This window comes from Onychomys torridus, chromosome 8 (assembly GCF_903995425.1).
Source record: "Onychomys torridus chromosome 8, mOncTor1.1, whole genome shotgun sequence".
Lineage (NCBI taxonomy): Eukaryota > Metazoa > Chordata > Mammalia > Rodentia > Cricetidae > Onychomys > Onychomys torridus.
The window spans coordinates 91,616,207-91,642,894 of NC_050450.1; the positions used below are offsets into that span (position 1 = coordinate 91,616,207).

General features: G+C 51.1%; 1 protein-coding gene across 1 annotated transcript; it reads right to left on the bottom strand.

Moving 5' to 3' along the window:
• Positions 1 to 2,614: 2,614 nt before the first annotated feature.
• On the bottom strand, positions 2,615 to 26,382 carry Wnt9b (Wnt family member 9B). Its single transcript, XM_036196270.1, has 4 exons — positions 26,240 to 26,382; positions 9,302 to 9,558; positions 7,397 to 7,662; positions 2,615 to 6,599 (listed from the first exon to the last, which is right to left on the bottom strand). Exons 1-4 carry the CDS (start codon positions 26,320 to 26,322, stop codon positions 6,126 to 6,128), a joined length of 1,080 nt encoding a protein of 359 aa, XP_036052163.1. The 5' UTR covers positions 26,323 to 26,382; the 3' UTR covers positions 2,615 to 6,125.
• Positions 26,383 to 26,688: the final 306 nt, after the last annotated feature.

Sequence of the window (26,688 nt, forward strand, 5' to 3'; positions counted from 1 at the left end):
TCATGGTTTAGGAGACCATCATAAACCCCTGTTGGAAGATGGAGACATGTGGCTTGAGTGTTGATATGTGGGAGAATTAATTATCAGCATCACTGGGAACAAGCAGGCAGGTAGTGTGTTCTAGAGTACAGACTGCAGAAACGCCACACTGAGTGCAACGCCTGAGTTGTGAGTGTACCCAGGAAAAGGACATGTGAGGTGTTATAAAGGACACTTGAAAAAATGTGAGCATAGATGGTCCTAGATGGCATCACAGCTCTCGGATGTGATGATGGCTTGGGCTTCTGTTGGTGTCAGGGGAGCTGTAAGTATTGGAGTATCCTAATGACTGTGAATTCACAAATAAATGGATGAATATGCAAACACACACACACACACATACATACACGTGCATGTGGGATGGGTGTTCCTCTGAATATTTATTTGTTTTGGTGTGTGTATGTATGTACAGGTGTGTGGACACATGTGAGTGTGGAGGCCAGAGGGAGATATCAGCTGTCTTCCTCTATCACTCTCTTCTGCCTGTTGTTTCAAGACAGAGTCTCTTGCTGAACCACAATCACCATTCAGCTAGGCTAGTTGGAGAGTGAAACCCAGGACCTGCTTATCTCCCGCTCCTGCCCCCCACCCCCCACACTAGGGTTTCAGACACATGCAGCCATGTCTAACTTGTAAGTGGGTACTAGGGGTTAGAGCTCAGGTCCTCATGCTTGCACAGCAAATGCTGTTACTGAGCTATCTCCTCAGCTAAGACTAAGTGTTTTGTTTTGTTTTATATTTAACATGATTTCCTTATTGACTCTTTAGGAATTTCACATCATGCACCCCAACTCCACAATGTGGGGCGGAAAGGACACAGGCGACAAAAGAGCCCCGAGTCTGCCTGCCTGTTGGTAGAAGGGACAGACCTCGTGCACCAGGTAACCATTCCAGCCTTACTTCCCCTGACTGTGAAAAGGGAAGAGACCATGCACCAGGTGGGGTTCAAGTGAGAAAGCCTTGCACAAACTGAAGCTGCTGCTGCTGTGTGTGGAGCCTTCTGTCATTTGCTCAGAACCAGCTGGAATCCATGCCCAAGAGCACAGGGCCTCCGACATGTTAGAACGGGATACAGGGGGAAAAATGGGTACCCTGGGGGCTGTCTCCCTCCCTGAGGACCCCAGGTGAGACAATGTAGCCTTTAGCACGGCTGAAGAGCTGGGACAGGGCAGGTCTGAGCTGGGAGAAAAGGACTGTTTGCTCCCCTTGCCCTGACTCGCTGCTTCCACCTTCCTTGCACCTGATCCCCAGGAAGCGGTGGCAGTCAGGCTGTGCCGGGAAAGTGGTACACCGGAAGCAGAGAGTATGAAGCTGATGTAGAAAGGGCCCAAACCATCGCATGGCTGTGCTTCTTGTTTGTCCTTCCAGGTCACAAGTTCCTGAAGGCTCCCACTTTGCATTACACTACTCACATCCTCCCCATGAGGCAGGCCACACAGTGGGGCCTCTGCGAATATGTTCAGCCTTGTCTGATTTGATGGGCAACCTGGGTTGGATGATGACCTTACTCTAGGCCTCAGTTTACCCAGAATTCGTATAGGAGATACGGAACTGTCAGGAAGAAAGAACCCCTGTTTTGGAGGCTGGCAGATCTGTATTCAGCCTGGCACTAATGACTGCTGGTGGCCATGAGAAGCAGTCTCCTATCTTTCAACCTTTATTCTTTAGCCAGGGCAGGTGGCATCATCTACTGGGTAAGATGTTGCAACAAACCAAGACAAAAAGATTACAAATAGGGCTGGGGAGATAGCTCAGTCAGTAGAGTGTTTACTTTGCAAATCCAGGTGTGGTAGTATTGTGTTCCCCGAAATATTGTGCACCCTAATAAACTTATCTGGGGTCAGAGGCAGAACAGCCACAATATTAAACATGAGGATAGGCAGGGGTAGCACACGCCTTTAATCCTAGCATTCCAGAGGCAGAAATCCATCTGTTCAAGGATACAGCCACGCCTGGTGACTCTCGCCTTTAAATCCCAGAAAGTGAGCCTTTAATCCCAGGGAGTGATGGTAGAAAGCAGAAAGGTATATAAGGCGTGAGAAGCAGAAACTAGAAGCATTTGGCTGGTTAAACATTTTGGATGGCTAAGATTTTAGGCTTTTAAGCAGCAGTTCAGCTGAGATTCATCCAGGATGAGGACTGAGAGGCTTCCAGCCTGAGGAAACGGGATCAGCTGAGGAACTGGCAAGGTGAGGTAGCTGTGGCCTGTTCTGTCTCTCTGATCTTCCAGCAGTCACCCCAATACCTGGCTCCAGGTTTGATTTTATTAATAAGACCTTCTAAGATTCCTGCTACATCTAGGACCTGAGTTCAATTCCCAGAACCCACATAAAAAAGCCAGGCTTGGTGGTGATGCACACTGGTAATTCCAGCACTGAGACGGGGGTGGGGGTGGGGGGGTGTAGCAGCAAGCCTGGACTACTTGGTGAAGCCGGGGGAAGGGAAAAACTTGGACAAAACAAAAGGGCAGGACATCTAGACTCTGCACATGCGTGCATACCCACACCCACATACAGTAATACACACTCATGAACACACACACACACCAATGAAAATGAAGCACAAATAACCAGTGCATAGTTTATTAGTTTGCTAGCTTTCTGCTCTCCAGCACATCAGCCCCATGAGGCTGGGATTTGCTCTTAAGCACTGCGGCATCCTACCACCAAGAGTGTCTCCCTGGCATTCGTTAGGAGCTCCCTAAATAGTTGCGGGGAGGTGGGTGGGATGTGCAACAGCACTTGACAAAGAGGGGCTTCTGTAACAGTTCTCCTATGTGCTCAGACAGAAAGCACGGGAAGTTCATGGTCGTTGAGAGAGGACACTGGAGAGTAAGACATCTTCAAGGCTGGTACAGTCTGTGCGATCATCCGTCTGTCAGACAACAGAGGGGGCCGGAACAGCTGGCTTTGTCTAGGCCAGGGGCCACGCTCTGCATGCCCATGAAAGCCAGATGGGAGCATATATAACTTGAGAAAGGGCAGGGGACACTGGGCCAGTTGGGGATCCCCATGCATTCTGTCTGGTGTGGCTCCCAATGCAGTGAGTCAGGATGTAAGTCCCATTTGCCAGTGCAACTGATTTTCAAAGAAAAATTAGAAATCCAGTGGGAAACAATTCATTTTTAAAAGGAAAAAACACAAAAGAAAGCAAACAAAACTCATCCACGGGCTGGGTGCTATAGCCTGGTCATCTTAGTTGATGTGGACTGCAGGACTCCCAAGACTGACTTCCGTGGAGTCTTCATCTCTCTAGGCTTCTCAGGAAATCCCAGTCCTGCGACTTGGCTTGCTGGAGAAACTAGCATGTCATCCAAGGGGAAGGCCAGGGTCATGCACAGCAAGGACCTCCCTTAGTTTCTAGGTTCCAAGTGAGACTGTTTGCTTTGGCTCTCAGGTCTAGAGTAGGACCACTCTCCCAGTTCCTGGGACATGTTCAAGTCAGTATTCCCTCACTGTTCTCTTCTGTGTGACTTTGAGCACAGGCCTCCATCTCTGGGCCAAAACTGGAAAATGGGTACAGTAGTTTGGGCTCACCTAACATAACCACACAGGGAAAATGGGGAAATCAGGGAAAGTAAAGAGTGTTTCCAAAAATGGAAAGTGCCCATCCTTTTTTGTCCTTTAGGAGAAAAACCCTGTGAACAGGGCAGAAATGCCCCTGGGGCCCAGAGGCAGAGAATCTGCAGACTTCACAAGAAAGATTCTGCTCAGTCTCACGAGGTCATCTCAGGAGGGACGTATGCTCCAGAGCTCCAGGACAGACTTCCATGAGATACAGGAGCTGTGACCTCCCTCGGCTCTCTGGTATCCAAGTCTGCAAGCACCCCCGGCTGACCCAGCTGTGTTTCCCCAGAAGATTCTGGGTAAATGTGTGAACCCCACATAATGGTGCCCAAGAAATAGAGAAGCTATATAAATAACATAAATACTTTCCCATATATCTTAGCTATATAAATTATTTCCTAAAAACTATATGTATGAGGTAGGCAGAAATACCCTGTGAACATCTCCCTTAAAGTTCCAGTCTGGGGGGCCCCAGCAGGACTGCGGTGGGATTTTAGGGGGAACAGGAAGAGATGGACCTTGGAGAAAGAAAAGAGGAGGGAGAGGATCAGACTTTGGGTGCCCTGGGGCACCAGGGTTAATGGCCGCCACAGCCTAGGCTTCGGGTCGACTTTGACCCTTCTGCACCCCCAGCCCTCCTAACCACGTAGTATGGTTGTAGGTCAGAAGGTTCTAGTCCCCAAGTTGGTTTGGGATCCCTTCTTGCCTGTGTAGCCTCCAGGGAGAGCAGGAGTAGGGATCACAGAAGAGAGGGATGCCTCAGGTTACCAAGGAACAAGTCAACCTTCAGCAGGGAAGTAGAAAACCAGCCTTCAGTCTATGTTTCCCCTCCTGCCAAACTGTGGGTGGGCTTCTTTAGTTAGTCAGTAAAGTCATTCCAGGGAAGGGTCTCAGGTCACTGTGGCTCCTCCTTGGAGCTTCTGCCATCAAAGATCCTTCCAGCATCCTCACACTGGCCTGAGCCACCAAAGATAGGGTGGCCCCCTCTGGGCTGGAGAGCCTCCTTCCTGGAGCTGGTGTGGGTGATGTCCGCTGAGCACCCACTGATTCTGAAGCTTCCTGTTCCCGCAGAGGGATAGTAACCCCGACAGGGTTCAGAACAGAAGGAAGCTTATAGGAGGGCTCAGCACAGCCAGCCAAGTGGCTACAGGCTTCCCAAAAGAGGTCACTTCCTCCTGGCTGGCCTTGGGCCCTGCTCTGGGGAAGTATACAGACTCCAGCAGAGTGACCCCAGTGAGGTCTTTGTCCTGGGCTGGAGAGATGTGTGCAGCGTCACGGGGAGCCTGTGCCTGGCCAGGCTGTGTGTGTGCATCTGTATAGCCTGTACCTGAGCACTAGTTTCTCTTCCTTCACAGGGGACCTTGGTGGGGGACATTAAAAATAGCCACTTGATCCATCAATAGTCATTCTGTTCCTCTGGTAGGAGCCCAAGTGAAGGGGCCATTAGTAAAGGAAAGGGACCACTGAGGAGTCAGGCTTAGCAAAGACTTAGCCGGGGCAAAAGCCTGCATAAGCATCCTGAGGCTGGGAAGCAAGCAGACTTGTGGTTCATGAGCCAACCGTTGTATCACTAACATGTAAGGGGGCCTCGCAGCTCAGGGAGACCCTGGTCACAGGGAATTGGCAGAACACACTCCGGGGTGGTGTTTCAATACAGAGCCTGCCGTATCTCTTCCAGGCATCAGGACACTGCCTCTCCTCCTCTGGGCTGTAATTAAAAGTTCCTGTGGCCACCAAGGAAAAGAGAAAGGGCCACTGTCTCCCCCACTCAACCCTAGTTGCATTATCCAAGTCCCACCGTGGAGACTGGCTCCTGTGCCCTTCTTATGTGCATTAGGGGTCTCACTGAGCAGAGCTGAGTGGCTGTGGGGGACTTGGCTCTCAAGACAAGGAGACCGAGAGGCAGCCTTGAGTCCAGGACACAAGACTTCAGGGCACGGGCTCTGTGACCTGATCCACCCACGCCCAAAATGCTCTCCTTGCTCCCAATAAACATTCTGAACAGTCTCCAGTGCTCAAAGTGCCTCCCTTCGAAAGCAGGGCAGGCATGTGGCACCCAGAGCTCTCTGTCATCAGAGTGGGGCCACACAGATTGGCCATGTTTCAGTTGGATGCTGTGCATGCACACACTCTAGCTGGTTCTGCCTTCCTCTTCCGGATCCTCCCAGCTTTTGTTGACAGGAAGAAGTTTCTCTCTTCTGGCATAGTCTCGTTCCTGCCCTACCCAGATCCTCATATATTTCCCTCTCTTCTCAGTGTGTTTGCTGCCCCAAGTCCTCAACCAGATTGGTAATCCTGGGACTTAGAGGCAGGGCTTTGTTTCTCTCTGCTGAATGGGGAGGAAAGCAGAAGGCGGGCCCATGATCTGTTGGGGAAGAGAAATGAGTGGCACACCCTTGTGCGCGGCGTGTACATCGGCAGGTAAGTGCTTGCCGGAGTCCTGCGCGGTGGGAGTCCTGCGTGGTGGGAGTCCTGCGCAGTGGGAGCCTGGGCAGTACCGCAGTCTCATCTGGTGGAGACCTAGCGCTTGCAGGTATACACAAGCTCCTGCTGGGCGCACTGCTGGCACTCCACATAGCAGCACCACTGCACCTGGCAGTGGCAGGAGAAAGCCACCATGCGGCTCTGGGTGTCGTAGCCTCGCCCGCAGCAGAGACTGCTGCAGCTTGCGTCCCGAGAACACACCCTGCCAGCCGTGCCTGGGGAGTACTTGCTGGGCCGGCAGAAGCTGGGAGAATCTTCCATGTAGACCAGGTCCCCGGGGCGAGGTGCTAAGCCCTTGGCAGACCCACCTGGCTTAGCAGGTGCCCATAGCTCCAGACGGCCCAAAGCCTCATTGGTGGCACTGGATACCTTGACAGCGGTGTCGTAGCGTAGCTTCAGCACCTGGCCGGTCTCACGGAACGGGGACAGCTGTTTCCAACAGGTACGCACCGCACAGGAGCCGGACACACCGTGGCACTTACAGGTTGTTCTCAGACCACTCTTCACAGCCTGCAGAGAAGGGCGGAGTGGAGGTCTGTCAGTGGTCTAAATCTGTCCCACATGCCAGTTCTGCCAAGGAGTGTCAACAGAACGAAGAGGCAGGAAGGCGCATATGAAGGTGACAAACAGGACCGGAGTCACAATGACCTGAGATCATCAAGGTACCTTTGTGCATACTAGGAAGACGTTTGCGTTCCTGCAGGCAGTGGGCGAAGGCAGTATGGGCCAGATCTCAGCCCAGAGTTCTTGTACAGTGTACAGCCTGCACAACTGCACCCAGCAGCCTGGTTTCCTGGTAGAACTGAAGCTCTGGTCCCTCCCTGCCTCCTCACTCCAGTAGACCTAGAGGCTTATTACTCTCAGTTCTGTCATGGCCGGGGGGTGGGGTGGGGGGGGGGGGGGGGGGGGTGGGGGGGGTGGGGGGGTGGTACCTCAGCTATGTCCCTCCCCTCTCTGGGCCTTCTCTCTCTTCTACTTACAAAATGGAGGAGGCCCGGTGGTTGTCACATTGAAGTCATCAAATGATGCTGGCTTTGTTGTTGGGATGGAGACTTCTTTCCAAACACTCCTTTCCTGTTTTATCAAGGCATGAAGCCAAGCTTGGCTGCACTGTACTGATGTCTAGGAGTCTGTGTCCCAGTGCCCAGTAATGTACAGAGAAGGTTCACTGAAGGGGCTCTGAAGTTCATCCTGGGACACCTGTGTGTTGAGGGCAGGACACTGGCCTGCCATGGATCTTTCTCCCTGCCTCTGCACCCTGCCTGACATGGCACTTGGGGCAGCAGGGAGGGTGGGTATTCACTCACCTTGATGCCCACATGGGTGTTGTGGGCGTCGGCTCGGGCTCGTAGGTCCTTGCTTCCTCTCTTGGGCCCCAAGAAGTTGCTTAGGAACTTGGTGCTGTACTTCAGGTTGTCACCACACACACCCCACTGCCAGGCCTGCCGGCTCTCCAGGCCTGGAGAGTCATCACAGGTACAACGCTCCATGCGCCCAGCACTGCAGGCCCGGGCCAGTGCATGCGTGAGGGCAGCTGCGGACACTGCATACAGGAAGGCTGTCTCCTTGAAGCCTGTGCGGGAGGAGAGGAAGCTCAGAAGCCGAAGCAGCCCATTTGAAGGTAGGAGGCAGGTAGGGTGGATAGTGGGGAGGGGAGGGGAGAGTGAGCCTAAGGTCATGGCTGTGTAAGGCCTTCCCATTGCCTGTCCCTCAGACTCAGCCTGAAAGCTGCCTCTTAAACAGCCTCCAGATTGACCCTGAAGCATGCATGTGTCCAGTTCTCAGAGGGCAGCAGGACAGGGCTGCTAATCTTGGTAACTTATGCAAAAGGTGACCTGGGCACGTGGGCAGGACTAAGCTAAAGCTAAACAGTCATCCTGACTTCAAGTGCTTATGTGACAAGTTGGACAACCTGTTTCTATGGAGTTCCGAGCTGTCTAATGTTTCTCAAATGTCCTCTGCCACTATCTGTAGATGACCCAAAGACAGAATGGTCTTGGGGGTCCTGCATGACATCAACCCCATACTGGGCTCACACTGCTGGAAGGTGACCCAAGCAGGCCTCCCCCAGTCCTCTGCTCTCAGTGTATCTGGGGCACTGGTGACAGCTGAGAAGAGAATCAGGCCACTAGCTCTGTCTCAGACCCTCCAGGTGGTAGAAAGCAGCTGGCCTGGGGGGGGGGGGGGGGGGGCGGCTGGCTGCTTCCATAAACATCACTGCATTTTTGTAAAAACTCCCCACTGGAGATCCAAGTGAGGTGAGTGGCTCACACCTACAATTCCAGAACTTGGGAGATTGAGACAGGATGACTGCTGAGCATTTGAAACAAGTCACATAGTGAGTGAGTTCCAGGCCAGCCTGGGCTACAGAGACCTAGGCTCCTAAAAGGAATAACCACAACCATAAAAAGTGCCTGTTGCCGGGCGGTGGTGGTGCACGCTTTTAATCCCAGCACTCGGGAGGTAGAGCCAGGAGGATCTCTGTGAGTTTCGAGGCCAGCCTGGTCTACAGAGTGAGTTCCAGGAAAGGCACAAAGCTACACAGAGAAACTCTGTCTCGAAAAACAAAAAGAAAAACAAAACAAAAAAAAAGTGCCTGTGTCCCTTCCACATGGCAATGGAGTCATGCTATGACTCACTTTCTCTTTCTAGAAGGTGCACTTTCCAAGGGCAACTGGGTCACGTTCAGCCTGTGCCTCTGGCCCCTTGCATAGTTAGCTCCTTGTGAGCCTCTGTGGATGCTCAGCAGATGGATGGGACAGAAGAAGGATGAGGAAGAAGGGGGAGTCAGGTGGGAAGGGAAGGAGAGAATGACACATCAACAGATGTGGTGCATGGTGACAGATGAATGCGTGGACCAAGGAATCCGCCTGACTTGCACATTTGGACCACTTAGTAGATGGTGGGGTCCACCCACCTCCTCTGTGAATCTCTTCCAGGAATGTTTCGTCCTTTTTTTCTCTCTTATGTTATCTTTGGTCCTCTGTCTCCCCAAACCATGGGCCTTCAACAGACCTTACTAACTCCCCAGGTCTCTCCTCACTTGGGACCGTACCCAGGTAGTCAGCACAATGAGGCCTGGGCATAACTACCTCACCACCACAACCTCCCGCCAGCCCTCTCCCTCCCTCCCTCCCTCCCTCCCTCCCTCCCTCCCTCCCTCCCTTCATGCTGGCTTTCCTTGTCCTCCTCCTCCCTGACATCCTCCCCACCTCTCTGGAGCAGGCTGGTCCTCCCCTCCAGGCTGCAGTTCCAGCGCTCCTGCCTGAACTGGAACTGGCATTCCAGCAGCCCCAGGTGTGCCGCGTCCCTCAGGGTCTCAGCCAGGCCAGGCTCCCTCCTGCAGAGCTGCTTCTGCCTCCGGGACAGCTTCAGCAGGTCACACTGCTTCAGGTGGGCACCAGCCTGGGCCGGGGCTGCCGCTGTGCCCAGGCCTGGGAAGGGTGTCAGGACATCACGCCCTGTCAGGCTGGAGAGGGTGAGAAGGGAGATGATAAGCTTGGGTTCCCGCCTGTGAGGGGCAAAAGCTCATCCCACAGGGACAGAAAGAGGTTGTCTTCACATTTTCACCCCCATGGAAGGCAGGCAGGCCAGTCTCATAGGGGTTATGTCCCCATCTTGCAGAGTACAAGACCAAGGTGCTTATGTAGCAAGGATTGGTGTAGAACCCCAAACCCAAGTTTTCCGGATTCTAGTCTGTTCTAATCCCTCCTAGTTTGCCAACTTGCCCAATTGGGAAAGTCATCCTGAGTGCTTAAAAATACAGAGCCAGGCTGAGTGTGGTGGCACATGCCTGCAATCTTTGCACTTGGTAGGGTCTAAGGCAAGAGAATGCTGTAAGTGCAGAGCCAGCCTGGGCTACACAGCAAGATCTGTTTCAGACAAACACACATTTCCAAGGCCTGCATTGAGTTTCTATAGCCCCAGGGCAGGGCCTGGAAAACTGTACTTTTGCCACATCCCCTGAGCAGCTGTTGTGCTCAGGCAAGTATGGGATGTTATATGCAGCGTTAGTCACTTCCTGGAGGGGAGTGCCACCTCGCTACCAGGGTTAAGCACAGGAGGTGCAGACTAAACAGCCAGCCAAGGTCCCTGTATTCCTCTCTCCCTTGTGTTCCATTGCTGCCCAAGTAAGCCCATGGCAGTCTAGCGTGTTTCCCAGATCCCGGGTAGATCATCAACCATTTGGCTATTTGGTGCCTGGTACAAATAGAAGCTTGGGAAAAAGGAAGGAGGAAGAGGAGGAGGAAAGGGAGAGAGAAAAAGAAGGAAGGGAGGGAGGGAAAGAAGGAGGGACGGAGTCTCAAATCCCAGACTTCATGATCTATATCCAAAGCCATCGATCCTATAGTAAGGCTGCCAAATTCTAACCATAACCCTGCCAAGTCCTAACCACAACCTTGAAGCCTTGGCTCCCTCCTTGGCATCACGAACACTAATACCCTCGCCTCCCAGAGGCGCTGTGGGGGTTGCAGAGAAAGCACAGGCTGGCCAGGCAGTCTTGCCTTCCTGCTGGCTGGCATTTGCTTCTCTCCTCTTGCAAGATGCCTTATGTTCTAAGTAGCCAGTGTCTCCCTTTGCCCTGCCAGGAATCGGAGGCTTTGTGTGGAGGTGACAAGTGGTTCAGATGGCAGGCATGGCAGGTTAGTGGCAATGTGGTCCAGAATTAGAACCGTTCCGTCTCCCTGAACCTCCCTGTGACAGTGATACATGTTTGTTGTCCCCCACCCTGGTGTACCCCACATGGATGTCAGACCCGAGCTAGAGAAAGCAGCTCCCTTCTTGAAACGGAAGGCTCTCAGCCAGGGTAAAAGAGCCAAGGTGGGACCAGATGGGGGTTGTCAACATACCCACCTGGATGTGGCACTTGCCACCTTTGTTCTCATGCTAGGTCCTGTGGCCAAACCCTGAGTGGTCCTTACCCCAGAGTCCAGGGCATGGCTCTACTGTTTGAGTCGCCTGCCTCAGTCAGGACATTTGGCTAGCTGCCATATTCTCTCTGTCTGCCTGAGAAATAGGAAGCTTCATTGGAAGGTGGGGGTCCTGGCAAGGTCCCAGGTGCCCCTGTAGATTCCAAGTCTATCAGGTGTGCCCAACCCGGCATGGAGCATATCTCCGAAACATTGAGCACAGACAGATGCTATCAGCGCCCTCAAGCCCAGCCTGGACCCAGCTCCCCTCCCAGACATGGTGAGGGCAGGGGCCCGTTAAACATTAATCAGGGGGCAAATGGGTAAGTTTCCAGTCCACCAGGCCTATACCCAGACCCCTCCCTGCAGCCTGGCAAGAAACCCTTGGAGCTTGACCCTGGGCAGGCAAGGAGCAGAGCCTGAGGTCAGGTCCTGCTGGCGAGGCCCCACCTTAAATGGTTTCCAGTGTTGGAGGGCAGCTCCAGAGCTACTGGGAACACAGCTCATGTAGCCTCCAAAACTTTCTCTTCTTCACACCCAGGGCTGGTGTGAGGGATAACTGGCCCACACAATTCCTGTTTCAGAAACTAGGACTTCCCCTGTCGATGCAGACTGACACACTAGAGAAGAAAATGGTAATGATGGGCATTTTGGCCACTGGGGCTACACATCCTTTAAAACCTGATTCATATTCATTAAAAAAAATATGTATATACTAGAGGGCTGGGGAATTGGTTCAGTAAGTAAAAGTGTTTGCCATGGAAGCATGAGGACCTGAGTTCAAGTCTCTTGAACCCATGTGAAGTCAGGCATGGTAGCATGCGCCTGTAATCCCAGTGTTCCTTACAGAGAGATAGGAGGTGAAGGCAGGAGACTGTTATAGCCAGTTAGCATGGCACACACAGCAGCTAATAACAAAGAGACCCTGGCTCAAACACAGTGGGGGCGAAGACCACTGCCCAGGGTTGTCTTCTGGCCTCCATGTACACACTGTAGTACACATCTGCCCACACTTACACACACAAATATGCACTTATATACAACACACATGGACACACACACACACACACACACACACACACACACACACACAGAAAGAGAGAGTTAGTTAGGTCTGGGGATGTAGCCCAGTTGATAGGGTTCTTGCCTGGATTTAGCATTTAGCTGTGGGTCTTTTTTTTTTTTTTTTCAAGACACATTTTCCTAGAACCGGCTGTCCTAGAACTCACTCTCACTCTGTAGACCAGGCTGGCCTTGAACTCAGAGATCCTCTCACCTCTGTCTCCCAAGTGCTGGGATTAAAGGCATGTGCCACCACCACCATGAGCAAAAATATTTTTATTCTGGGCATGGTCCACATTAGCCATCCTAAACTACAGAGCAAGACTGGTATGTAGCTCAGCTCAGTGGTAAAGTGCTTATGCAGCATGAATTAGGTTTGACTCTAACTATTTAAAAAATTAATTAAAGGAATAGATATTATTTTACCATTATGATAATATTATGTACTATAATATATAATGCATTAAAATATTACATTCATTATATTGTTGTGGTATGTATACATAGACACATATCAGTTTTTGAGTACCTACTACTGAGGACTTCAAAATATTATGGACATGTGATTGGGTTTTCTGCCACTCATTCTTTCTATCATGGTTGCCATAAGGTCCCTGTCCATAACTGTATTTCACATGACCAGACTGGCCTCGAACTCAGCTGCTCTGGTCTACTGATTGGATCAGTGATGAACTGATGACCCTATCTAAACCAGCCAGTCTTTTCTCTGGGAATTTAGAATTTGGATAATGAGAGTACGCTCTTGATTTCTCTTCCTTTCTCTCCTTGCATGGCTGGGCCTGAGACCCAGAAAAGAAACAGAGGAAGCTGAGCTGAGGAGGGAGAAGAAGGAACCAAATACTCTGGGACTACCAGAGGAGAGAGTGCAAGGGAGGATGCAGGGAATACTTCTGGCCTAGGTCCCAGAGTCTTTCCAAGGCTCATCCTGTTCTTGCCTGACACACTTACACTCTAAAGTCATGGCTGGGAGTTGCTGGGTCTCCCTAAGGTCGTTGGCCTTCGTTAGTACATGTTGGGCCTGGCTGTAGAGGAACAAAATTCTCCAGGCTGTGTTTGTGGCTCTGCAAACACTCTCCCACTCATCAACAGGCACCTGCCTCTCTAATTTCATGTAATGGGTCCTGAGATTGATGGCTCCAGAAGGCCAGTATAAAGTCCGTTAATTTTATTAGTGGTAATGACACTTAGTAGCGATTAATGGTCAGGAAAGGCAGCCAAGCACACAGAGGCCTCGGGCCTCACTGGGCCCCAGTCTACCCAGAGCTGCTCTCAGAAAAGGTTCCCCAGCATTTTCACGGGGTTCTCACAAGCCTTAGGAGGGCTCCTAGGACTCGGTGTCACTTTTATATGCTTCCCATGCTGCAGTTTGGAAAACAGTACCCTTGAAGAAATAGCGCTATCACAGCAAAGGGGGAACAGCTTAGCTATTTCCTTACTAGGGCTAGTAAGGTCTCCTCTGCTCACCTGTCCCTTCGCACCTGATGTGTGCTGTGTGATATTTTGATAGCATTCTGACAATCAAGTTTGCTTTGAGTCAGAGGGCAGAGCTAGCCACTAGTTGACCAAAATTAATCAGGAAGTGGTAAGGTGGGGCTGAGAGAGGGTCTCAGCCTTTTGGATGGAAGAGCAGAAGAGACAGGAGGTCACTGGTGACTTCTCCATTGCTTCTCTGATCATTCAGGTTCTTACCTCAATATGTGGCTCCCTGTTTGTTTGTTTGTTTTATTGATAAAGAATAATTAGATAAACACATCAGAGGTGGAAAGTTCTTCCAACTCATAAGAATCCTGAGCATTGCAGATTACAGCCTTTTCAGTGGCCAGCTGGTATGGTATCTGGCACCCCGGGTTCGAGGACCCCACCTTCCAATAAACCACATGTTAGTTGAGACACTTGGGAGTGAGACGGAGAACCAGAGACTAAAGGAGTTTGTAAGGACGACACTGCTCTGTGACAACCAGACACTGACACACAGGTCACAATGTCACCATGACCAGGATCGAGGAGGTGGCGCTAATGAGCTTGCTTAGTAGCCTTTAGGACAGTGGGGACAGCAGTTCCTTAGGGGTCTGCATGACTCCACACCCCTAAGCCACTGGGACCACAATCTGTGCTCTGGCCCAACGAGACTCCCCACTCTGTCTCCTACCACCACCCCGATTCCTGACCTCTCTTTTTCCTTACGAAACAACAACCAAGTTGACCAGCTTCCTTCTCTTCATTGCCAGTGTGTTGTGTCCCCTGGGTCACAGCCTGGGTCCATGGTCCCTAGTACTCAGCTGGTGTTAGATAAAAAGCCCACAGAATGAGACATCCTCGGCTTTCACTCTCAGGCAAGACCAACCATTCCTACTCCCAAATCTCCTCTGTCCACTGCTGGCCCTTCCTGTCCCTCCTCCTTTCACACCTTTCCCATCCATAGGTCTGGTTAAAGCTGTCCCATCATGATGTCCCTTCAGGAAGCAAGAGAAAGCCACTCAACACCACCCAAAAGAAGTGGAACACTAACCAGTACTCCAGTGTGGAGAACCCCAGGACCTCATGTCCCCCAAACCATTCTGCCTTGAGTAGTCTGGTCCCAGGCTTTCCTCTCATTCAGAGGTGACCTCAAGGATGTCATCCCTGGACTCATTCTATTTCATACACAAGTATACGCTCTGGCAAGGCCTTGTGCCTCTGGGTACCTGGTCTAGGAGATGAAGACAGTAGCAGTCTCTGTCTCTCAGGATTGTTGATGAGATCATGCCCGCTAATGTATGGGGGAATTCCTAGAATGGTCCCCAGCACACAGTAAGTTCAGGTTAAGTGTTTTGTTATTAAGCACCAACTGTGTAAATGGTGATGGACATAAGGACATGATCCTGCCTTCCAGAAACTCACAACCTAGAGGGAACTTGATTGGACTAAAGAGTCGTCTAAACTCTCTAACAGCCCGAGGATCCAGAGTTTTGAATCAGCCTAGCTGCCTGAAGAACAAAAAGTGGCTGAGGAAGCTCTCTGTCTACTATGTGACAGCCTGACCTTGGCCAGGTTCATCTTGCCAGCTGGAGAGGGAGGCAGGAACATTTCAGGCTAGAGAAGACAGCTGTTCTTCCAGCTGTTTCTGCTCCAGATGATCTGTGGGTTCCAGTAGAGGCTGTCCAAGGATGTGGGTGGCTAGGTGGGATGGGGAGAGGCAGGTGGTATCCATGGCATTAGATTAATGCCAGGGCGTCATCTGGACTCTTGGTTGGAGGGACAAGGAGTAGAGCCTGGTATCACGGCTCATGCCAAGTGCAGGCTGCTGCTGAGAAGCAGGAAAGCCTGAGCTGCCTGGGGCCTTGGTCTCCGCCCTGCAGAGCCCATTAGATGCTCCTGATAACGGCTTCCGCTCCAGAGCCGTTTGCATGGTCAATGCCCCTTTTGTGCTTACAGCTTGAGCATCTTAGGCTCCCATCCTGGCCCTGCCTGAGCCTCAGCACACTCCCACACCTGTGTGTACACTCCCACGCCTGTATGTACACTCCCACACCTGCACACACATTATCCCCCCACTTCTCTCTCCTCTCTCCAGCAGGGGGCATCTTGATGGGGCAGTACATACCTGGACACTGGCCAGCCCTTCTTAAGAGAGAATTTCCAACAGCCATCTCAGGCTTCTCACCCCAGCTTATCATGCCCTCTTGAGCATCTTCATCTTTGGACACCTTTTTCTGAGGCTCCTGGTCAGCTTGCAGATTCCCTCATGAAGACATCTGTACCTCGAAGCCTAATTGATGGGTACCCTTCCCACCTGTGCCGCAGCTCTTTCTGGCCTTTCCTTCCATGATGTCTCATTCCTTCATTCACCAAGCATCCTTCATGGAGGGGCCACCCACAAGCACAGGAGCACTGGTTATGCCTCTCCCTGCTTCCTCCATAACTTTAACCTCATAACCCAGAAGCATAACCCTAGGGAATAGGGCTAGCCACAACCTCCTTCCTGGAACTCATGCTGATCTGGTTGCCTGCTCTGGTCCCTCTTCAGAGAGAAAAGAGCCTGGCCCAGCTGTGGGCTTTGTCTCTACACTTCCTGTAGAGACAGGCTGTGAGCTGAGTAGGGCATTAGGGAGATGCTGGTGGAGCTGAGTGGGCAGTGGCAGCTAGCCATACACATGGCATTTTACATCTCAACAGTCTCCTGATTTAGAGCCTCTGGTTCAACATCTGCAGAGGAAACACTCCCACACCCTGCCCCTCCCTCTGCACAGACACAGAAGCTGTGAAGAGAGACCTTTGTTCCTGGCAGACATCGCTCAGGTGGCATAGTGGCCATAGAGGATCCCCAAAGCCAGTCCTGTGCAGAGGGATTCTTGGCCTCTGCACATCTGGAATTACAAGCATCTCCCAGGGCTTTGGCTGGGCACAGACTGACATCTCTGGGACCATGACATGTTAGGAGATGCCTTCTCATCTGGACCAAAAGTTTTGCCCAAGTGATTCCTGAGAATATTGCAGAATCTGATGGGGAAGGAAGGTCTGACACCCATGGAATTCATATAAGATTTATCATCCAGGATGACTATGGCAGGTGTGGAATATGCTCCACATTTCCTGGAAGTCTCTGCCTGGCCATAAGAAGGTCTCTAGGAGGCAAAACCAGCCATTGTGTGGCCAGTGCCTGAGGTGCTGGGGATACAAAACACAAGGTTCTGGATGTTCAGGAAAGGGCCTCTTAGTCCCTTCCCCGAGCCTCCTGGGTAGCTGGGAAGACTGGAAAATGGGACCTTGATTAGGGAGAGGAGGACCCTCCATTTAAAAGGCAATTTTCCTGGTCTGAAATTCAGTCTCATCAGCTGCAAGTCAGAATGAGGCTTTAGCAGAAGAAGCCTGGCTTTTTATACTAAAGTGTGAGAGTGTAACACAAGTGCTTAAGAACTAAATTTTGGAGAGAGAGAGAGAGAGAGAGAGAGAGAGAGAGAGAGAGAGAGAGATGAAATGGGAAGAGAGGGAGAAAAGGAAGGAGAGAGAAAGAGAGAGGTTGGGGGAGAGAGAAATAAACTCAGTCTTTAGCCTAGCTCTGAAGACAAACTCCCCCAGCTTCTTGGGTTCACAGACCATGTAACTCTGGGAAAAGCAGCATCAGGGACACACAGGGTGGGTGTTGTGCAGGGGTGGAGGGCAAGGAGTACATTCCCTTCCCCCAGCTCTACCCTAACCGTGGGACCCTGGCTCCTAGGCTGAGTGGCTCAGCCAGGACATGTTGACCAGCTCACTAGCCTGGCAGGCTCCAGAGTGTTCCCTGACTCTGGCTAGTACCCTCTTCCCACATGTTCAGGCTGGGAGATCCAGGCCTGCATGTGCTCACTTATGGGTCCACAAGAGTCTGCTGTCTGTTGTCAAGGGCTCAGGTAGAGTTGACACTTTCCTCCTATGGGCCCTGGAGATGACTATGGTCACTACTCTTCCCTCTTCTCCAGGGAGAGGAGGGGCTCCCCACTCCCGGCCAGATAGCTACCCCTAAATACTCAAGCAGAGCAAGAGTAGCCCAGGGAATCCCAGAGAGTTGGGGGAGTCCAAGATACTCTCTTGGGAGTGGAGAAGGACCCCAACAGTTTCCCACCTTGGCCTGTACTGGCTCCAGCCAGGGCTGAAGCAGAGGGCTGCTCCTCTTGGGCTGGGCCAGGATAGGCTCTTCCCATTTTCCTGCCATGCCTATCTCAGTACAACCTCCACACCCTTTTATACTGTCTCACATGCCTGTGAGGTCTTTTCCTGGGTTCAAAGCCCTCATGTCCCCTAGAAACGTTTCTAACCACTGCCTTTGAGAACATATGATTCAAGAATGCAGGAAGAGAGAAACGTGACTCTGGGGCATTGTGTGGCACCCAGGCCTCCTCCAGGAAGTCCTTGTTTGACAGTACCATCTCTCCCTCTTTGTCTTTTGCCACCTTCATGCATATAATGCCTTTGGTTCTACATGGCTGGCTGCGTAGTTTCTCTGAGTCGTAGGTGAACTCCTCGGTGGGGGCTGGCATGATTCCTCAGAACCTTAGTGGCTATCCCTAGCTTACCATTCCCCCAGACAGATGTTCCTCAGACACCTGATAGCTACATCAGCCCCTGTTGTTCAGGGTAGTCCATGCTCACCCTCAGCCTCCCCAAGACTCACTCCGATGTTTCCCCCATAGTCTTGCTCACAGGCTGCAGGACCACCATCTCCAAATATGCAAACCTTTAGGGAAGACATTGGGAAGGGGTGGGGCTCTGCAGGAGCCTGTCTGTGGCCATACCCTCCCTGCCCTGACCCTGATCACTTCTGCACCTTCTTCCCAACACCAGACTTCAGGGCCATCTGGCCCTAGACACTCAGACCCCAAGTGCAGCCCCTTTGAGGTTCCAGAGAGCTAGGCCAGGTCGCTCTAACTTCAGATCTCGGGGTTGAGATTTGCTTAATCTCCCTTTGAAACCTGCTGAGGACCAGCTGAGGAACTGAGCCATGTCTTTCTCTAGGCACAACCTCTCATGGTGACATAGTACCATGGGTTCACAAACCTTTATCGGTAACCCAAACTCCAAAAGGCTCAGAGAACCCCAGGGCTTTGGCACAATTGGGATGAACTGACCCACCCAGAGTTCAAACCAAAGAGTGCTCTGGTCTTTATTTATCCCAACTTATCAATGTTCCCTATGAAAATTAACCAGTGTCTATCTCTAGGTGCTGTGTGCTCTTTGGGGGCAAGAACGCCGGGTGACCTCTCTCAGTCCAGAGGCGTTTTGAATTGCAGACTCTACCTGGCCTGGAAGCTATTGGGCTTTCACGGCACACCCTCTGATCGTGCCCTGCCTCCAGCCTCTGGAGCTTCCTGCACTGACCAGAATGTGCCGGCTGAAGTCTGTCCTGGCTCCTTCCACTCCCACCCTCCCTTTAGTCTTCTCTCTAATGAGGAGTCCCAGACGGAGTGACCACCTGACCTAAGTTCTCCTCCTCCAGCTCACCCACGCTGCCCATGAAATGCCCAGCATGGCCAACTCCAGGCTGCTCTCCTTCACATATCATGCTGACAGAGAGGGTTCAGGGAATGGTACGGGCCTGGGTGAAGTGCAAGAAGCCAGAGATCTGCAGAAGGGCACTTGCAATGGACATGGAAGGGGAAGGCCAGCAAGAAAAGAAATCAGCTCCATCCACCTAAACATTCACTGCAGGAGAGGGGTGACGTCAAAGGCTGCAAGGACAGGACCCAGCTAACAAAGGCACCCCAAGACCTTTGGCCACAGGGATCCTGAGAAAGCTAGAGAAGTGAGGAAAACTTGGATAACAAGAGTTGAGGACACACTGTACTTCATATATGGAAGTAAGAGACAGTGAAGGAATCAGCTCCCAGCTGCTGGGTGGAGACAGGCCTGCTGAGCAGGAAGAAGGAGGCAGGGGCAAAGAAGTCACTCAGGAGTCCCACAAACTAGACAGAGTTCAGTCCTGGCACAACTAGCCACTTGCTGTGTGACTTTGGGCAGAGCACTTGGTCTATGTAAGCTTTCTCCACTTGGCTATGTAAGGTAACAGAGAAGCAACAACGTCCTGGGGTATCACAGTGACTAAATGACATCTTACATAGAAACTGGCAATTTGTTCCCAGTTACAGGACAGTTGGGAGAGTGATGTAAATAGGAAGGAACAGATATTGCCATGCTTTCGATAAGGTATGAGATGTGCGGTGACATTTCAATACTCTATATGCTCTTCTGAAGGTAGTAGGCATTACAAAGGAATGGAACCCAGGTCCTTGCCCGCGTTCTTGGCAAATGCTCAACCACTGAGCTATACACCTTTAACCTTGTGTGCAGTAATTTAACCCTCACAACAACCTTGAGAAAGAAAGATTAGCCCATTTTCTGTATTAAGGTCAAAATGGCTGACTTGTCCTGCCTCATTCAGTAAGTCTCAGTAGAGGATTTGAACTCTGATCTGCATGGCCCAGAGTCCGGTAACCCTGGCTGGCCTGAAACTAGCTATGCAGACCAAATTGACCTTGAACCACAGAGATCTGTCTGCTTCTGCCTTTCGGGTACTGAGAGCAAAGGTGTGCACCATCACATCCAGGTAACTCAATTCCTCTTACATTAGAGCAGTGTTATCAACCTTCCTAATGCTGTGACCCTTTAATCCAGTTCTTCATGTTGTGGTGACCCCCCAACCATAAAATAATTATTTTCATTGCTACTTCATAACTGTAATTTTTCTACCTTTATGAATTGTAATGTAAATATCTTTGGTTTCTGATGGTCTTAGGTGACCCTTCTTATCAAAGGACTGTTCATCCATAAAGGGGTCATGACCCACAATTTGAGAACCAATGTACTCAAGCCAAGCCTTGGCCATTTTCTTCTTGCTCGGGTTGCTACCAGCATACGAGTAACCCTAGTTGATGATTTGGTGCATCTCCTGAGACCAGTCAACTCCCAAAGGCACTAATATCTCATGCTTAGATGATTCCAGCAGAAGAGATGTCTGTTCAGCACCCTTCCCCCAATCCACTTCTCTCAGAGAAAAGCTACCACCATTCACTGAGGTGACTCGTTTGACCCAGAGCCCACGCCTAAAGCACTTGTCTTCAGGGATCACAGCTCAACCAGGGGCGGGTGGCCTAAAGTCCTTCCCACAGAAGACGCAGTGATTCTTATCAGGGAGACTGCCTTTAATCCATCACGCCGCAGCTGCAAGATCCCCTTTTACTCTTTACCCTCTTACTCTGTCTTACTCAGGACCCGATTCCATTTCTAAAAGTATGGGAGGTGAATTAAATAGAAAAATAACGCTATCTGAACATGGAAGACACTTTAAAAATATTTGTAAGACCCAAACCAGGTGTGGTGGTACAGGGCTGCATCCACAGCCCTTGGGGGGCGGGGGTGGAGCAAAGGATCAGGATTTTATGGCAGACTTAGGAATATAGTGAGTTTGAAGTCAGCCTAGGCTCCTGAGACCCTATCTCAACCCCATATTCCTGTCCTTCACATACAGAATGTTGCAAGAGAGCTATACACCAGTAACTACAAAATATTGTTGAGAGCAACTTACAGAGCCCACATAAACAGACATGGGTTGTTTACCAAGCAGCCTACTTGATCATCTGTGAGCTGGTTTTTAGATTCAGTACAGTCATAATCAAAATCCCAGCAGGCTTTTGTGTAGATGCTGACAAGCTGATGCTAAGATATATGTGAAAACACAAAGGGCCCGGGTAGCCAGAACAGTTTCTGAAAGGAAGGAAAAGTTAAGGAAGTTGTAGTACTTTGTCTCTGGCTTACTATAAAGATCCAGGTGGAAAGTGGATGCCTGGGTCTCTACCTCACACCATGCACCCAAATTCACAGATTTAAGTATAGAAGTGGAGTTTGTGAAGCATCTAGAAGAAAACATAGGGAGAAAAGGCATACAAGAAAAAGTGTGTTGGATGACATTAAAATTCAAAAGCTCCTCCTCTTTCTTTTTCAGTACTGGGGACTGAACATAGGGTCTCTCTCATCCCAGGCAAGTGCTCTAACACTGAGCTATATCCCAGTCCTCTTTTTGAGACAAGGTCTCACTAAGTTGTCCTGTCAGGCCTTGAACTTGTGTGTCTCCTGTCTTAGCCTTTTGAGTAGCAGGAATCACAGACCTGGTCCTCTATTCCTACCTAAAACTTCTGCTCTTTAGAAATATCAAACCAAAGACAGTAAAATATTACCAATACTTTTTGACAAAGGACTTGTCTCCAAAATATGTAAAGAACACCTGCTCTTGATGAATAGAAAGACAATCCCCCCAAAATGATATTCTAATGACCATATGAAAAAAATGTCCAACACATCATTCACCAATGGGACAATACAAATTAAAGCCACAATGAGATACCAGTACACACCCAATAAAATAGAAACAATTAAGGCTGAAGAGGGCTAGCCACATGGAGCAACTGGAATGCTCAGATATTCCTGGGCAAATGGCATAGCCATGTTGGAAACTGTTTGTCCATTCCCTATAAATTAAACACATACATAGTAAGTGACCCAACAATCCAGTCCTCCTGACAGTCACCAAAGAGAAATGGAAATATAGGTCCACAAAAGAGGTGTTCATGAATGCTCACACCAACTTTTTTAGGAATAGCTGAATACTAGAACTAACTCAAACATCCATCAATTGTGGAATCAACAACAACAAAAACAATTGTGGTATGCCCATTACTCAGGAGCCAGGTAGTGGTGGTGCATGCCTTTAATCCCAGCACTCAGGAGGCAGAGCAGGCAGATCTCTGTGAGTTCAAGGCCAGCCTGTTCTACAGAGCAAGTTCCAGGACAGCCAAGGCTTCACAGAGAAATCCTATCTTGAAAAACTAAAAAAAAAAAAAAAAAAAAAAAAAAAAAAGAATACTACTCAGGAATAAAAAGGAAAGAGCTATTGAAATATGCAACAACACAGATAAATCTCAATAAACATCTACAAATATATAATAATTGTGGTCACCTCAAAGGAATTATAAAGGTGTACCTTTAAAAGACCAAGACAGTGTTCTTAAAATGAATGCAGTATATTCTAATGAGAACTTGGAGAAAATACAGGTGATGTTTTGTTTCTTCCATGGACCCACAAGGACAACACCTGAACAGTAGTCAGTCATGTAGAGAAATGGTCTGGTGAGCTAGCCCACTGCTGGTCAGTCAGTTGGGCTCTCCCAGCGTGCTGTGACAACAGGGAGTAGGCCAGAGCTCAGAGGCCAAGTTTGTCCTGGCTCTGAGACGCCTGTGATGTGTTATTCTGATCAAGTCTCCTGTATACAGAGTCCTTCACACCGGGAGATTTCACATCTCCCGACCCTAACAGACGTAGAACTTCAGGGGTTTCTAATGATGTGGTGACTTAGCCTGATTGATAGATAAGCATACAGCTTACATGATGAGCTTTGCACATGCTACATCCCATCACCCAGCTCGGTGCTGAAGTCACCCCGGGAGCTCTCCTGTGTGTAAGCATTTACAGAGGCCAGAGGGACCACCACCATGGCTATCAGCCTTAAGAATGCTGTCTTTGAGACAGGGTCTTTCATTGGGCTGGAGCTCATCAAGTAAGCTAGATTAGCTGCTCAGTGAGACCCAGCAATCCTCCTGTCTCAGCCTCTCCAGTGCTGAGACATGCCACCACATGTAGCCTTTTTACATGAAGGCTGAGGATCCGAACTCAGGCTTTCATTCTTGCAAGGCAAGCCCTTTACTGATGAGCCATCTCCCAACCCTGTATGAAACTTCCTAAAGCATAGCGGACATCAGTGGTCCTTTGCAAGCGTGTAGCCTCTGCACTGGTGGAGTTCCTTTCTTTTCTAGGGACAGATAGAGAAGGTTGTGAAAGCATGAGACTTTGAGTCCTGGGTCTGAATCCCAGCTTGGCCGGCTGCTGGCTGTGTGACTCTAGGCAGACGCTTTGACCTTCTGGGTATCGGTGATGAAAATGCCCATCTTAAAGCGGTGTGCAGCTTGGGCAATGAAGGCACTAAGAGCTCAGTGTAGGCTTATTCTTGGCATTCCAGCCACCTCCTGTCCCTTTGCTGTCCTTGGAGAGCCCACCTGACAGGTGAGAAGGTTCATGGAACCCTGCCTGTCTCACTGTTGAGGAATGTGTGGCCTGAGAGAATTCATCAAGCAGGAGAGGGAGGCCACTCTCCAACCCCCACCCTCTGCAGCTGCTGTCCCCCTGGGGCATCACACAATGACAGCTTATGAAGCTGTTCCCTATACAGCACGAAGAACAACTGTGAGGCAGGGCCTGGTTTCTAGCCTGTCCCTCACTCATTTGCTGTGTGACACCGGGTGACTTCCCTGGACCTTTCTGACTGTTTTCTACTTACCCGGGAATTGCTTTGAGCGTCTACAGGAGAAGTGGCTTTGTGCAGAAGTGATGCATAGACTTCCACTCTGCTTTGCTACATCGCCATTGCCCCCACTGAATCAGGCTATAGGCAGCAAAAGCCACTGCTTCCTCCCTGTGGCTTGGGAGGGGGGACACCTGATCTGAAAAATGGGGATAATAGGTGACCCTTTTGAAGCAGGGGGTTGGCCACTCCTCACTCTGAAGTCTTTGGCTGCAAAGATCCCAAAAAGATTGGTACCAAAATTGCTGTCACCTGCTCTCCTCATCGTTGAATTTCCTTTCATCAGGAAATAAAAGAAAGTATTTCATGTTATACTTAGAAATGAGACTTCAAAGACAACTGACCTAAGGAGGGCTAAGCACATTGCCTCACGGTCTCACTAAAGTGTGGATGACTGATGTCAGAGATACTGATGGGAAGCTGGGCAACCTGGTCCAACTAAGTCACAAGACAGTTTGCCCCCAGATGGGTGCTGCCCATTCCTGGACCCAAACATTTGACAGCATGAGGCTTGTGTGTACCTTTCCAGCTCTTCCAATGAGGGGTTCCAGTACTCACCCCCTCACACTTGCTCTAGATGTAACTAACCACCTCCCCTCTCATTTCCAAGGCTGTCCTTTGCTCCCATGCCCCCAAATTCATTCCCTTTCAACGCACCAGCCAGGGTAGTCCAGGCCTCCTGGGTCCCTCTCCTCCCACCTTATCTGACCTTCTTCACTCCATCCTCCAACCATAAAACCCAAGGAAACAAAAGGATCGTGGAAAAGGTCCTGATGTCACTTCCTCCTCTGTTGCTCAGAGGCTGTACCTGGAACCCTCTTGGTTTCCTATACCATCATCCTCAGTACCATTGGTTGAATGTTTACTTCGTGTTGGCTGCTGTTCAAAGAGCTTTATATGTGCCAAGTCAGGCACTGTCACCCACATTCTACAAGCCAGACGCCAAGGAGCAGAGCAGTTACTTGAGGCAGCCAATGTCACCATGCCTTGAAAGCAGCAGGACCGAACTCAGAGCTTGTGTCCTCTCCCTTCAGCCATGCCCCCTAAGGAAAGTTCTTTCTGCTGAATCTATGTCTGCTGCTCTGGGGGAGGGGGGAGGTGTCAAAAAGAGATACTGGGACCCCAGCAACTGAGTGGTTCTCTCAGGTCACCATTATCTAGAATCTACACTAGAGTTGGGATTGACAATCCCTCCCCACGTATTTCAGGGGAGGTTGTTGCTTATAACCCAGGCACATTTTAGCCAGGGGTCATGACCTGGAAATTAACCCACAGCCCTTATTTCAGCCTGCAAGGTTGCCCCTAGACCCTCATATGCCCTCTGTGGCGGCTTCCTGAGAGCAGCCTCGGGCCTGTGGCTTGCTGAGCTCACACTGTGAGCCTTGCCTGACTAGGGCTGAAGCTGTCAGAAGAACGCGAAGTCTAAAGTTAAGTATTTGGAACCTGCTTTGGGTAGTTCCGTGATCCCTGCCATCACTGCCATCCCAGCCCTCACCAAGTACCTGCAATTCAGGGTCAGGGAAGACATTTGCAGACAAATGCCATCTTACTTTCCTTACAACAATCTCCCTCAGGATCCTGCCCTGCTCCCCAGGTGTCACCACAAACTATCCTCATTTTTCTAGTCATGCACACCCCCAATGGGCTTCTTTCCCTCCCTTTGCCACAAGCCCACTCCAGCTTGGGGTTTAATTTGATCGTTTTTCCTTAGAGAACAGTTCTTTATACCTCCAACTGACATGCCCCGCGGTCCCCGGGATCTCCCATGCCCTTGGATCAGCAAAACTCTCAGCGTCCCCCCTCCCCCGCCTCTACCCACCAATCTCTCCACCCAGCGAGATATCCAAGTCCTAGATCCGGGGAAAGAAAGCGAAGGATACAGAAATCGCAGGCAAGGAGTGTGGCTGGACCGAGCCCAGGATGGGGACAGATGCGGCACAGAGAAAGGACCCGAAGAGGACACGGGAGCCCAAGCCCACACTTGGACCAGCAGGGACGGGGCGTACCGGGGGTGTCAGGCCAGGATCCTAGGCGCGAGCAGAGCTCCTGGCTTAGGCTGGAGTCTGACAGCCGCTGGGCTGAGGAACCGGGAGGGGCAGGGGACCGGACTGAGACTTGGATTCGGGAACCGGAGGTGAAGTCTGAGCAGAGAGCCAGGGGCGGAGATAGGGGCGCGAAGTGCGCACGCAAGGCGATCGGGGTCCTGTCTGGGCAAAGGGCTGAGTTCGGGGCTTCTCAGGGACTGGAGCCGGGGACCGGGCACGCGGAGAGCGGGAATGCGACGGGCACTGACCCGAAGTAGGTGGCGGCGGCGGCGGCGGCGGGCAGCGCCAGCAGGCAGAGAGCGGCCAGGGCCAGCGCGGGCGCGGGGCGCATGATGCCGACGGCGGGCGCACTCTTGCATCTCCTCGCGCCAACGGGCGCTCGCAGCGCCGCCACCAGCCGCCCGTGGGGCTTTAAACCCGGGTGGGGCGGAGCGCAAGCCTCCGGGGAAAGGAGCGGCTTGGCCGGCGAGCCCCCCCCCAACGCCGCCCCATTGGCCCCGCCGCGCTCGGCCCGCCTCATTGTGGGCGGGGCCAGTGGCAGGCCCCGCCCCACCCAGGTGAGTGCTCACCTGGAGTCGCGCCCACTCCAGAACAGAGGGCGGGACCCAAGGCCTGGAGAGTCAGGAATGGGGGTTCTGGGAGCCAAGGAGATGTTGTCTGTCCTGAAAGGGATGCTGGGGCATGTGAGCTCTGCTCC